General features: G+C 43.4%; 3 protein-coding genes across 3 annotated transcripts; all 3 read right to left on the bottom strand.

The window, feature by feature from the left end:
- Positions 1–1,392: 1,392 nt before the first annotated feature.
- On the bottom strand, positions 1,393–2,286 carry LOC131241982 (uncharacterized). The gene has a single exon (XM_058240338.1). It carries the CDS (start codon positions 2,284–2,286, stop codon positions 1,393–1,395), a length of 894 nt encoding a protein of 297 aa, XP_058096321.1.
- Positions 2,287–6,540: 4,254 nt separating this feature from the next.
- On the bottom strand, positions 6,541–9,336 carry LOC131242179 (pentatricopeptide repeat-containing protein At4g19191, mitochondrial-like). Its single transcript, XM_058240658.1, has one exon. It carries the CDS (start codon positions 8,927–8,929, stop codon positions 6,974–6,976), a length of 1,956 nt encoding a protein of 651 aa, XP_058096641.1. The 5' UTR covers positions 8,930–9,336; the 3' UTR covers positions 6,541–6,973.
- A 1,665-nt stretch (positions 9,337–11,001) lies between these two features.
- On the bottom strand, positions 11,002–12,869 carry LOC131242180 (15-cis-phytoene desaturase, chloroplastic/chromoplastic). The gene has a single exon (XM_058240660.1). It carries the CDS (start codon positions 12,715–12,717, stop codon positions 11,233–11,235), a length of 1,485 nt encoding a protein of 494 aa, XP_058096643.1. The 5' UTR covers positions 12,718–12,869; the 3' UTR covers positions 11,002–11,232.
- Between the last annotated feature and the right edge of the window lie 621 nt (positions 12,870–13,490).

Genomic DNA, 13,490 nt, shown 5'->3' with positions numbered 1-13,490 from the left:
AGCAGATACAAAACCACATGAGAGAGCCATCAGCAGCACAGCTGCCTCTTCTTCCTCTGCCAGCTTCCTCTTTCTCTGCATCTACAACAACATTTTATTTTATTTTTTTGACAAGAAATCCATATATAGTAATATTAGAATGTCTCATATATGCAAACAGAAGCATCTATGGCATCTTATTCCTATTCACAGCTCTATTGACGAACCCTAAAATCCAGATCTCCCTCCTACAGAGAAAACGAAGGATCTTCTGCAGAATCTGCAACGAAAATCACAGAAAAATCCTCCGACTCCTCAAAGAAATACAATCCAAACACAAGCTGTAAAAAATCTAGAACAAACGCATGTAAATATATGTAACTCGCCATCGCAGTCGATCTAACAGTCCATACATAAGATCAGGGAAAAAACTGCCATAGATGTCAGTGTCGGATCCTTCAATGGAAGAACGATCTCAGAAAGAATGCAGCAAGAGAGACGAGAATCGCGGCCGAGAACGACGAATAAATGCCTGCAGCGGCGAAGGCCGGAGCCGGAGCGTCGGCAGCGAACGACCCTCCGATCAGGGCGAATAAGGTGAAAATGGCGGCCATTAGAGAGAGAATGGTGGTACTTGAGGTGACAAAAGACCCCATTGCTGCTGGTGTTGGATTTTTAGAGAGATTAGGGTTTCCGACCACATCTGCAACAACATATCTCTTCCCGACCCCACCAATCTCACCTTCAATGAAGCTTCCCTCCTCTCCTTTTTATTATCCTTGTCTTCTCTCTTCTTCAACCCAAGCAACGGAAATGGAAGCCAAATCAAGAGAGGCCGGAGTGGAAAATGGAGATCGAGAGACGTTGGAGAGGGAGAGGGAGAGACTTTCGATCGGTTATTGTAGGGAAGAGAGGAGGGGAGAAGGGTTTTGGGAGAAAGAGGCGGGAGAAAAAGAGGTGCCATGAATTTGGGGATAGGGCGCGCATTTGGAAATGTTGGCTTTTGGTTTTTTTTTTTTTTTTTTCATTTAAAATCAGCGGCGGTGGCGCGTTCTGTACACCGGCAGCCACATAAAAACGCCCCTGATTTTCATCTATAGTGGCGGTTTGTTGTGGCCACCTGTGATAAAAACACCCCTAAGAAATGTTTTTTTTGTAGTGAGATTCGCTTCCGTGGGACCTAACAAGTTGAATTGAATACTATCTAGGCCCGGTCTGCTCCAACCATCAGAGGTTAGGAGAGATTTGAAATAATGAATGGCGTGGTCGGCTATCTCGTCTGTCATCTGTACGAACCCCATCCACTGAGATGCTATGAATAGCTTTAGCACGGGCACGCATGTTAGCAATACTGTGAAAGAACTTGGTGTTCTTATCGCCTTCAACAATCCATCTAACTCTGGATTTCACCTTTCAGGATATTTCGTCTTGCAGCGATCTAATGGAAATATCTTGGATGATCTGGATACATCTGCCCAATGCTTCAGAAGACAACATAGATCCCTCTGCTTCCGAATCCAAACGCTGGAGTTCCGACAGAAGGGCTGCCATTTCCGAATCCTTCTTTCCCAATTCCTCTATTTTCCATTTCTTCAACTTCTCCTTAAGCAATTTGAGCTTACATAGAAGTTTGTGACCCGCGAAGCCTTCGACCTGAAATGAGGACCACCATTCCTTGAGCCGCTGCTTGAAATCTTTTAGGTTGATCCGGGAAGAATTAAACCTGAATGGTTTAGGACCCCAGCTCTCATCTTCCAGGGATAGCAGGATTGGACAGTGGTCTGAAGTAATTCTGGGAAGGGCCAGTTGAGAAGCTGCCGGAAAGGCCTCTAGCCAGTCAGTGGATAGAAGAAATCTATCGAGTCTGGACTGAATTGGAGTTTGACGACCGTTGGACCAGGTAAACCTCGCCCCAAATAAGGGGAGATCAACCAGTTCATGCGATTGGATCCAATCAGAAAACTCTTCCATAGCTGAAGAAACTCTTCTCTTCCTTGAATGCTCCTCGGCAAATCTGATGACGTTGAAATCTCCTACGAAGCAGCAAGGACCTGGGAAGGAATGTCTGATGCTAGTCAACTCATTCCAAAAATCTTTTCTGATATTATCTGAGTTAGGACCATAAACGGAAGAGACAAGGCAACATAAAGAAGAACACTTATCTTTTAAGATAGCTGAGATTGAAAATGATCCAACGGAGGAGGATTGAAGCTCCCACTTGGAAGTTTTCCATGCTAGAATGATGCCGCCGGAGCTTCCTGAGGCATTGAGAGGAACCCATTTGACGTCCTTAGCTGACCACAGCATGGAAAAGAGTCTGTCTTTGAAGATGGGAACCTTAGTTTCCTGAAGGCAAAGAATACCGGATCTTTCCTGCCTATCATATTTTTTATTAGACTCCTCTTCTGCTTAGAGCCCACCCCTCTAACGTTCCAGGAGAGAATTCTCATTAGAGCACCAATCTTCCCTGTAGACCCATCTCCCATAAATCTCAAAATCAAAGCTCCAAATCCGTGATTTTCAATGGAAAATATGAAGAATAATATATTTGTAACAATTTGACATTGGTTTAACGTAATTTACAACAAAAACATGGATCAAAAATCGAAAATGCTCACTGGATCAAATAGGTGAGATATATCGGCACTACCTGTGCATTTCGTATCGCACAAGTGGGATACAAGATATATCGTGGGATATATCAGCTGATATCGTCGATATTTAAAACACTGGATGAGATTAAGTGATCCTTTGTTCTTTGTTTGTTTATTAAAATAGATGGCTAGGATTTGAAGCAACAGATGGCTATGATAGCATTAGGGTTTCCTATGGTTTTAAAAGTCTATAAATATGTAGAGACATGAATCTCCATAATATTTAGTTGAACATTGATTTCTTTTCTTAATGATTTGATTTTATCTCAGTTGATTTCCAGTCCATGTGCTGAAGGAATTCGACAGATCATCACTAAGCTGCTTGCATACCATTCGTATTTGGGTTGTATGTAGATCCTCGCAGAGCCGCTCGCACATCTGCCCATAAACAAGACCTCCCTACCCTTCAGTAAGTCTCTCTCTGGACGTGTATCCCATCTGTGTTACTGCTTCTGCCATTGTGAATGCCACAGCCACATGCGTCAAGTAGTCATCCTATCATCTTTGTGAAGATTACTACACCTAATTTTGTTGATGCGTTGTGGTTCTGACTAAACGACATTCTCATTATACAAAAAAAAGAAAAGAAAAAAGAATAATCAATAAGATTGAGTTTGTGTGTTGTCAGTTCAGATGATTCAATTATACACTTTGGAAAGCTAAGGTTTCTTAATTTATTTATTTTTGCACACCAAGGGCATTTTCACCTAACATTTGGTGTACTTGGGCTACTGTTTGTTATGGTTTTATCTTAGCTTAACTTCTCCATGAGAAACACTACATGCTTTATTTCAACACATACTGCCACTGGTGCTGCTTATTTCTTGCTAGCAGATGCCTGGAAACCCAATTGTTAATTTATGCATTCCGGACTCTCTCAAAACCACTCCCTACCGTATAGAACTTTATTTCCTGCACAATAATGCTTTAAAAACAACAATTACACTATGCATGCAGCAAATCGTGCCAAGCAGGGTGGTTTTCCATTGCATGCTACAGACCTAAACTATTTGCAAAATTCCCTTTCAGATGGTGTGCAGTAGTTACGCTAAAGTGTTGTGTTGGGCATGATTGTGTAGACATGTGAGCAGTTTTTGTTGTGTGCAGCCAACTTCTTAAGCATGTCATTTGCATTTTTTATCCTGTGATGGTATACTTGCGGGCCTACATGCTTAGCGGTCTGCCTGGCAACTGCCACGACCTTACCTTGCTTGCTCACTCTTCAGGGATGCAAGTGATACTTGGATGGGTTCCAATACTAGGTGGGACTCTGCAGCTATGTGAGTGGTGTCAATGTGAGCCTCTGTCATGGCCGATTCAAGAACCCATGTATAGGAGGAAGGTTGGCATCTGGCAGGCAGCTGTTCAGAGAACTTTTACCAATCTACCATTTAAAAACCAACCCCAAATGCCAGGTGAAAAGACTAAGATGATGATAATAACACTAGGTATGCAGCAACATAAATCTGATGAAGGTTTGTTTAAATACCCAATGCCTTGCAATTTGGAAGATAATGACATGAAAATTCAAAGCAGAATGAAGCAGGAAGAACGTTACAATATGCAGCCCTAAAGAAAGCTTTCTTCGCAAGCAAATTTAATTCTTCCACATTTGGCAACATTGTACTATTTTAGAAACGAACCACTATATACACCCATCCTTACCACTTTGTCTATATAGTAGTACGAAATTTTAGATTACACAATTGTACAAAGTTGTAATGAAAATACAAAGTGGAAGTAGCATGCATTTCCCAGTCAAAATGGGTTCCGGAAAAATTCCCTTTTCAGAAATGTCTATACTTGAAGGGTTATGCCACATGCTTTCATTCACCAATTAGCCTAAGGGCTTGTTTGGCAGCATGGATTTTCAATCCTGTGGAATCCAGTGGATTTTGTACCTGTGGAATCAAATGGATTTTGCATGCTGTGTGGGAGTGATCCAGGGTTCAATCCCTGGTAGTGTTACCTTTCAAAAAAAAAAAAAAAAGGATTTTGCATATCAGCTTTGAGGTGGGAATGAAAAAAAAAAAAGGCTCCTTTGAGGGATTTTGATTCCTTTGAAATCCAAATCCTCAAAATACTTGCTACCAAACGACCTAAATATATGAAATCCCTTCAAGTCCCTCTAAATCCATACTGCCAAATGAGCCATAACATCACAGAAATTATGTAAAGTGTACCAATGATGCTGTTTTGAAAAAAGATTACTTCTATAATGCCAAATCATTCATTTTCACACTGATAGTTTATCTCAGAACCAAAATCATGATGCTGCTATTCCAAGGGAGAAACCAAATAATTTGCTCAAACCATGTTATAATATTCAGACAATGAAATGGGACAAAAGAAGGAAAAAAAAAAAAAAATCAATTATGGGGATGGTAACCATATGGAAGACAATGAGAGAGAGAGGGAGGGAGAGAGAGAGAGGGGGAGAGAGAGAGAGGGAGAGAGAGAGAGAGAGAGAGAGTTAATACTGATTCAACTGACTAGAAGAAAATGGTTTTCAATTCTTTTTTAATTTTTATTTTTTACTTTTCAAATCCTAAACAATTACCATTGTTATGGGAAAATATGGGCCGACCTCAGAAGAGGCGGACTCAGCTCAGTCGATTGGGTGGACACGCCTGGATAGGAACACCTCCGACTCCAATTGAGGAAAGCGCGACTCGGCCAGATGGGCAGACTCGCCATAGCAAGCCGGATGACTAAGGCCGATGAGCCGAACCTCGCCTCATCGGTGATAGCTCATCCATCCCGGTTCGGTAGCAAACAAAGTTCAGCTTTCAAGTTCCTTTGTAGAGCTTTCACATCAGCCTGAAACCCGGAAGAAGCCATTATACACTCCACCCGTTGCCTCTGACCAGACCCTTGTCAACAAGCGACCAAGATCAGCCCACCGATGGGCTCGAACTGTCGCAAGTGAGACCTAGACTTCAGAGTCAGCTCGGATGAGAACGTGGTCTACAATTACGCTCAGGAATCAACTCCAGTAAAACATGTCTAGAGCAACATCCGACGCATGATCTCCGGGTAACAGCCAACATCAGCGCACGCACCATTCTCGTTTAACAACAAGGATCGTGCCGAGAAGGACGGGCATGTTCATCTCAGGAAAAAGGTATAAATAGGGGACTCATTTACATAGACAGGTACGCAATATCTCACACCCTAAGCCCCAGCTACAATACTTAGACCCAGATTCCTAGCCTGACTTTGGCATCGGAGGGTCCCCTGCTCTAGCCAGGGTCTCCTTTGTCCTTCTCCTGTGCAGGCTTACAGGGCTCGGCCCAAGTGCTCGGAGCTCGGCAAGGGTGAACCAGATTTTTGCATCAACAACCATCTCTCAAATAAAAATAAAAATAAAAATAAAATAAAAATAAAAATAAAAATCCAAAACAATTACCAATATTGTGATACTCAATAGTACTATCTGACATTACGACATTCTCATAATAAGGTGATCATTGTCATGCTTCTTCACAATATGGATGGCCTTTGAGATCATTCCACCATTGCTTCCATGTATAGATATGCTCTTTGCATAAAAGCGACCATGCACCTCAATGTCTCCAATAAGAATACAACAATTACCTTCATTGTGAGGAAACAACTCACATACCTGCCTTCTGACTTGTCTGAATCTTGTGGGGTCCATGACATGGAGTTGGGCAAGTTGGTGTAACACTGTAACTATTGGGGCTGTTTCGAATGAGGTTTGCTCAAATACATCCTGATGTATGGCAGTAAGATACAGCAGGACTATAGCCAGCAGATCTGGGTCTTTTTCAATGACACAAACTGTTTATCTGGTAGGGCTCTCCTTGGATTGGGGATGTCCAAAAAGACTCTCTGATTGAACATGTCAACCCATTGATCATACGAAGGGTATGGTGACGGTTCATGTTCAAAGCAATACCAATGGATTGAAATTATCCAACTAAAGCTTTTATTTCTTGACTTTCCACCATACAAAGTGAGACCTGTTATATAAATGATCGTTGGAAGATGACCCAGATTGAAAGGCTAAAGTCAAACCTTGTTTGGAATTACCACAATCAGAATGGAATGGGATTCTCGTTGGCCCATGCAAGTTTTTTGGAAGTGAAGCTGTTTCCTACATCTTGCAGAATGCAGATGAAGGATGCTCTAAATGCATCCACAAAATGTGCTTCAAAAATGACCATAACCCTTTATCATCACATTGTCAGTTGAGGCAATGGATGAATGCTCCCAATTCCAATTTCGAGGACATTCCAAAGAGACCCTTAGCCTTTCGAAGATAGAGATCTCTCTCACAACGGTTCCTGCCAGTGCCTTCATCCAATATCATCATTTCACTCCCACTCCTCTAGAAGAACGTATATTGAATTTGGCCTGAATCCTGCTTCCTTCAACTGCAAAGCTAAACCACCTAAAACTTCATATATCTGGAAGCCTTCAGGGTGATGCCTATCTTCGACAGTGAATGCATGAACCTTTCCATTCACTCGAATGAGGCTGCGGCCTGGCAATTTCCTCACCCCCTTGCTTTTCATCATTGCCCGTATCTTTGCAACACCCTCCCACCTCCCTAATGCTGCATAGATGTTTGCCATCGCGACATACGATACAGCAGTCTGAGACTCTATCATGAAAAGGTGGTCCGCCACATACTCGCCAACCTCAACTGCATTGTGAATTCTGCAAGCACCAAGTAAAGCACCCCATAACCCAGCATCAGGTTCAACAGGCATGCTCTGGATGAATTCCAATGCTTGTTTTACTCTACCACTACGCCCAAGAAGATCAGCCATACAAGCATAGTGCTCTAATTCGGGCCTTAACTGATATATTTCAACCATTAAATTGAAATACTCCAACCCTTTCTCGAGGAAACCGGCATGGGTGCATGCTTGAAGAACAGCCAAAAACGTAACACAATTCGGTTTCAAGCCTGATTTCACCATTCGAGAGAAAAGATCAAAAGCCTCTTCGAAATCCCCATTCATCGCATACCCTGCGATCATAGTCGTCCAAGAGACTATAGTTTTCCCAGGCATAGAGTTGAAAAGACCCCGAGCTTCATCAATACTACCACATTTGGCATACATATCTACCACCGCATTCGAAACCATAACATTCTCTATCAACCCATTTGCAATCGCATACCTATTGATCCATCGCCCAAGATCAAGAGCCCCTGTTTGGCTACAGGCGGACAACACGGCAACCACAGTAACTGCATCAGGCTTCACACCAGCTGCTTCCATGGCATAAAACAATTCCAATGCTTCGTCGACATCCCCTTTCTGGGCATACCCACCAATCATCACAGTCCAAGAAACACAAGTTCTATCCAACATTTTATCAAACAAAAAGCGTGCGGAGATAACATCCCCACATTTAGAATACATAGAAATGAGAGTGTTTACCACCAGCACATCCAAATCAAACCCTTCTTTGATGGCCCAAGAGTGGATTAGCTGGCCTTGTAAAAGCGAACCTGAACGAGCGCACGCCGAGAGTAAGCTGAGAATGGTGCTCAAGTCCGGTCTAGTTCCATCCTTACACATGCGGCGGAAAAAACATATAACCTCAATGAACCTATCCAGATAGGCATAACCAGCAATCATTGAATTCCACGAGACAACTGTTCTCGCAGCCATAGAAATCCCGTTAAATACAGACTCTGCCGAGTCCAAATCATTGCACTTAGCGTATGCAGCAATCCAAGTGTTGGCGACAGAGGTATCAGCTTTGACTCCAGTGTGAATTCCCAGGGAATGAACAGCTTTCACCACATTTAAGTTCTTCATATTTGCACTAGACTGAGTCAAGCTTATGATCGTGATTGAATCAGGTTTGAAATTTGCAAGCCTCATTTGGTGGAAAAGATCCAAAACTCTATCAAGAAGACCCAACTGAGAAAAACCCACAATGATCACATTCCAAGACGCCACGTCTCTTTCAGGCATTCCAATAAACACTGCGTGTGCGGAATCCAAGCGGTGGCATTTGGCATACATATCTACCATTGCTGTTTGCACGAAGATATCGGAAGAGAAAGGGGATTTTGCAATGTGGCTATGAATGATTTCGGAGTTTTGGAGATGGGAGAGCCGAGCACAGGCCTTCGCTATGAAGGGGAAGGTGAAATTGTCGGGTTGGATGCCGGATTCCTTCATCTGGCGGAAGACAAGAAGAGCCTTTTTGCTGCAACCATTGTCGACCGCTGCTCTGATGTTCGAGTTCCATGAAACAACGGTTAAGGGATTTGAAATACGGTTGAAAATTCGGTTACAGGAGGTCATTACCAGGTTTACTTCTTGTCGCCAAAAGCTAACCTGTGTAGCTGTGCTCCGCGGCACGAGCTACCTATCATGCGCCGGACGGGATAAGGTGGTGGTGCCATCACCACCCCAGCGGTGGTTTGTCGATGTGTTGGGCACTGTCGGGCCCCACCTGATGTATGTGTTTTATATCCACGCCGTCCACCCGTTTTGCCCCCTAATTTTAAGACGCGGTTTGGCTAGTTACCCCAACACCAGCCAGCTAGCTAGTGTCAAAGTTCTTTGGGGCCCACCATAATGTATCTGTTTTATCCATGCCGTCCAACCATTTTGCCAGCTAATTTTAAGGCATGACCCCAAAAATGAGTCAAATTCAAGTATCAGGTAGACCACACAGGAGGAAAACAGTGTTGACTGAATCTCCACCGTTAAAAACTTCCTCCGATCTACCGTAATGTTGATTTGCATCCGACTTATCGATAAGGTTACACAAGCACGGATGAAGGAAGAAGACAAATATCAGGTTCATCCAAAACTTTTGTAGACCCTTAAAAGTTTTCAGCGGTAAGCTTCAATGTTTCCCATGGTGTTGTCCACCTGAGATTTGGATCTTCTTTAGTTTTGAGCTAATGCACAAAAATAAGTTGGCAAAATGGTTGGATGGTATTAATAAAATAGATACATCATGGTAGGGTCTATGGAGCTTTGACACCAACTAACTGGCTGGTGTTGGGGTCACTGAGCAAACCACGTCCCTAATTTTAGGGCATAACTCAAAAATGAAGTAGATTCAAAGCTCAAGTGGACCACATCATAGGCAACGGCAGTGATTGAATGCTCACCATTACAAACTTCTTAGGGGTAATAAAAGTTTTGGATAAAAGTAATGTTTATGTTTTCCCCTTCATCTAGGCCTGTGTGACCTAATCAACAAGATGATGCCAAATAAATATTACAGTAGGCCCTAGAAAAGGTTTTAAAGGTGGATGTATTATCCCCATTGCTTTTAAAGGTTTGAATTGCTTTATTTTTTATTCGTACCCTAAATTGAGAAAAACAAAAACACATGCATCATGTTAGGCCCCACAGTGCCCAACACATCGACGCACCACTGCTTGGGGGTGTTGTTAGCAACACCACCTAATCCATGTCTTCATGTGCCCTGAATAAAATTAAAATTACGCTTCCGGGTGCTGATTGGCTGCAACCTGAACCATTGAAAGGTCCTACAACCTGAACCATTTAGATTAGGCTAATATTTTTGTGTTTTCAATACATCCCAGTGGGAATGACCCTATGAACAGTTTGGATGGCATATAAATGTCATAGTAGAGCCGTGGAAGGGATGAGTGGATTTCTCACAAACATAGCCCCACCTCGCTTCTGTCCAAAGGAACTTCCTGCCGCCGGGTCTAAATAATATAGGCACATTTTATATGGTGGGTCCTACTATGGGCCCAAAGCCCAAACACTGATCCATCTCTGCAGTGGCTACTACTCAAAGGATGTGTCCAACCACACATTAAGTCCTAATTCTACTTGTTTGATGAACCCAAAATCCTAGAATTAGCTCGAAAATGAGGCAAATCCAAATCTCAAGTAGACCATACCATAAGAAATAATGGGTATAATGCTGCTGACAGTTGAAACCTCCATGGGACCCACCATAATGTTTATTTTGCTATCCAACCTATTTTAATGTCACTTTAACTTAGAAGAAGAGAAAACACAAATATTAGATTAATACAAAACATCTACATGGCCCTTGAGAAGTTTTTAAGGCCAGGCATTACATCTCCACTCCTTCCTGCGGTGTAGTGCACTTGAGCATCGAATCTTATTTTGAGATGATGACCTGTAGAGCTTAGTGCGGTAGAAATCCCCTACAGCCGGCCCCACAGGCAATCCGCCTCCATGTACCATGACCCATCCTCATGTTAACACCCAGCTGCTAAGCAAACACTCGTTTTTAAACCCTAATTATATAGTGACTGTAAATATTCACCGCAAACAAGCTAAGTTACCATGGGTTAAAAATAATCCAATTTAGTAACTTTTACTTGACCTCTCTCCACCGTACAAACTGACAATCATCATGTAAACGGGTTTTGGACCATTGAAAGTGACTCCAAATTCAAAGGCTACAGTCCCTGTATGATATATTGAAATACATTAGGATGAATTCTACCCGACCTTAAAAATTATATTCTGCATTAAAGAAAAAATTGAGTGCTTGTGACCAAGAAAATAAGAAATTGAAGGCTCCAAAAAGATACATATGGTAAAATTTTCGAATAAAAAATTCGTTAAAAAACCGTTGACGGTTAAATTACACGAGCCAAGCCTCTGTCCTTGATGAAAGACTCTCTATCCTTCAGCAAAGCTTCGGCCGCTCTTCTTCCCGACACCAATGCCCCATCAAACGTAGCGGAATTCCGATAATCCCCGCAAACATAAACCCCGGACCCGATACCCGGCCTCTTCCTCACCAAATCGGTTGGCGGGCTCTGATTCGGCTGCGCAAACCCGATACGATACGTTCTGAGATGCTTCCACGACTCCACAACCTCCGTTCCGTACCACCCTGAAAGCTCCCTGATCACGACACGTGTCAGCTCCTCATCTGGCACGTCCTCGCAAGACCCGACAACTGAAATCGACACCAGCGTCTTCCCTTCCGGCGCGTAGGACGGAGCCACATCCGTTGCGAAAAACATGTTATTTACAATCCCTGTCCCCGAACCGTTCAAGATCAGGACCGGCTTGCGGACCGGTGACCGGTCCGCTGAGAAATACAAGCAGGCCGTGCCCCGGGCCGCTTTTCCAGCCGGTTTTTTGTCAATCTTCCCTTCCAGAAGCTTCTCTGCAACTGGTTCTTCCACCGCTACAATCAGCCCTGACTCCCCTCCCAAGATCTCTCCAGTCTGCAATATCACTCTCGGGGGTTCGGATTCGTTGGCAAAATCTACGGAAACGACCTTAGAATTCAGCCGCACGGAATCTGGCGGCAGTTTTCCGGCCAATTGCTCGGGAATGGAAGAAATTCCCTTCGCCGGAAGCGTGTTGTCGCCTAAAGCGAGGCATTTGAGGATGAAATGGAAGAGCCGGGAAGTCGTCTCGAGCTGCCGATCAAAGAAAATCCCCCCAAAGAATGGCCGGAAGAACTGATCGATGATCGAGTCCGAAAATCCGGTCTTCCTCAGCAACTCGATGATAGGAATCTCTTCAGCAGTCAGGATCTCATCGTCCGATCTACTCACGGCTCGTAATCTCACGGCTCCTATCAGCAACTTGTCAAAGACGGATCCGATCGGGTTGGCAAGACTCTTCAAAGCGTCCGGAAAATGCCGGAACGGATCCGAAACGGTGTGGAATCGGCCGTTACTGTAGACGAGGGCACCGGAGTAGAACTTCTGGAGATCTAGAGCTTCGTAGTCCAAGGTTTTGCGAGCTTCGGGGTAGGCAGTGATGAAGATCTGGAATCCTCGGTCGAGAAGGAAACCGTCAACGGTGTCGGTCCTGACGCGGCCGCCGACGGCGTCGGAAGCTTCTAGTAGGAGGAAGGGGATCTTGGAGGCGTGGAGACGAGTCGCGGCGGCTAGACCGGCGAGTCCAGCGCCGATGACGAGGACGCCGGTATCAGAGCGGCGCGGTGGATCAGATGCCGGCGGGGGGTAGGATTCGAGCTGTACTGCGCGGGGTTTTAGGGTTTTGTGGGGAGTTTTGCAGGAGGGTCGGGGAGGGTGGGAGAGCGGGAGGAGGGGTGTTTTGGGAAATAGAAAATTTGCGGGAGAGAGGACGAGATTCATGGGAAGATTTTTTTCGTATTTGGAGGGAGCGGGCAAGACGAGGAAAATGGTAGGAAAGCAGAGGTCACGGATAGGAGTTTTATTTGGGCCTTATCCATAAAGGGAGTGAATCTGAACTGTCTATTTAGTGGACCTCACGTTTAGTGTCCGAACAGGAAAAGCTTGCATACGCGATGGATAGCAACTGGCGGAAACGACTTAACAGGCATCAAATCCACCCCGTCCATCTGCTGGACCACCCATTTTTTTCTCTCTTTATCCTTAATTCCAAAATTAAGCTGATGAACCTACGGTAAGACGCCTCTTGAAATTATACCAAAATACTTTAAATTCATTTGGCATGACCCACTGAGTTTTGGAATACTATTGTTTTTTTAATAAAGGTCTTATATTTAGAATGCATTGGACCTCAAATCATAATTATATTGGAATCAATGTAATTTTGAATGTATGTTTGATAACTTGTAATTAAAATGCACTGAAATTCATACTTGTCTTAAGCTTGTATTTAGGATACATTGAAAGTTTTTAGTATGTTTACATACCTAAATATGAGTAACTAAATTATCTTTAATATCCCAAATTGATATATATATATATATATATATGTGTGTGTGTGTGTGTGTGTGTGTGTGTGTGTGTGTGTGTGTGTGTGTGTTATCTAACAAAATAATTATAATAAGCTCATTGAAATATATACTTTGATATTAAAAAAAAATGAGGAAATTTTGAACTCCAGGTGGGCCACAAATACATGGATCATAAATGAGCAA

The sequence above is a fragment of the Magnolia sinica genome, chromosome 4, assembly GCF_029962835.1.
Source record: "Magnolia sinica isolate HGM2019 chromosome 4, MsV1, whole genome shotgun sequence".
NCBI lineage: Eukaryota > Viridiplantae > Streptophyta > Magnoliopsida > Magnoliales > Magnoliaceae > Magnolia > Magnolia sinica.
The sequence above is the reverse complement of the archived record's forward strand: the minus strand, read 5'-3'. Positions and strand labels throughout refer to the sequence as shown.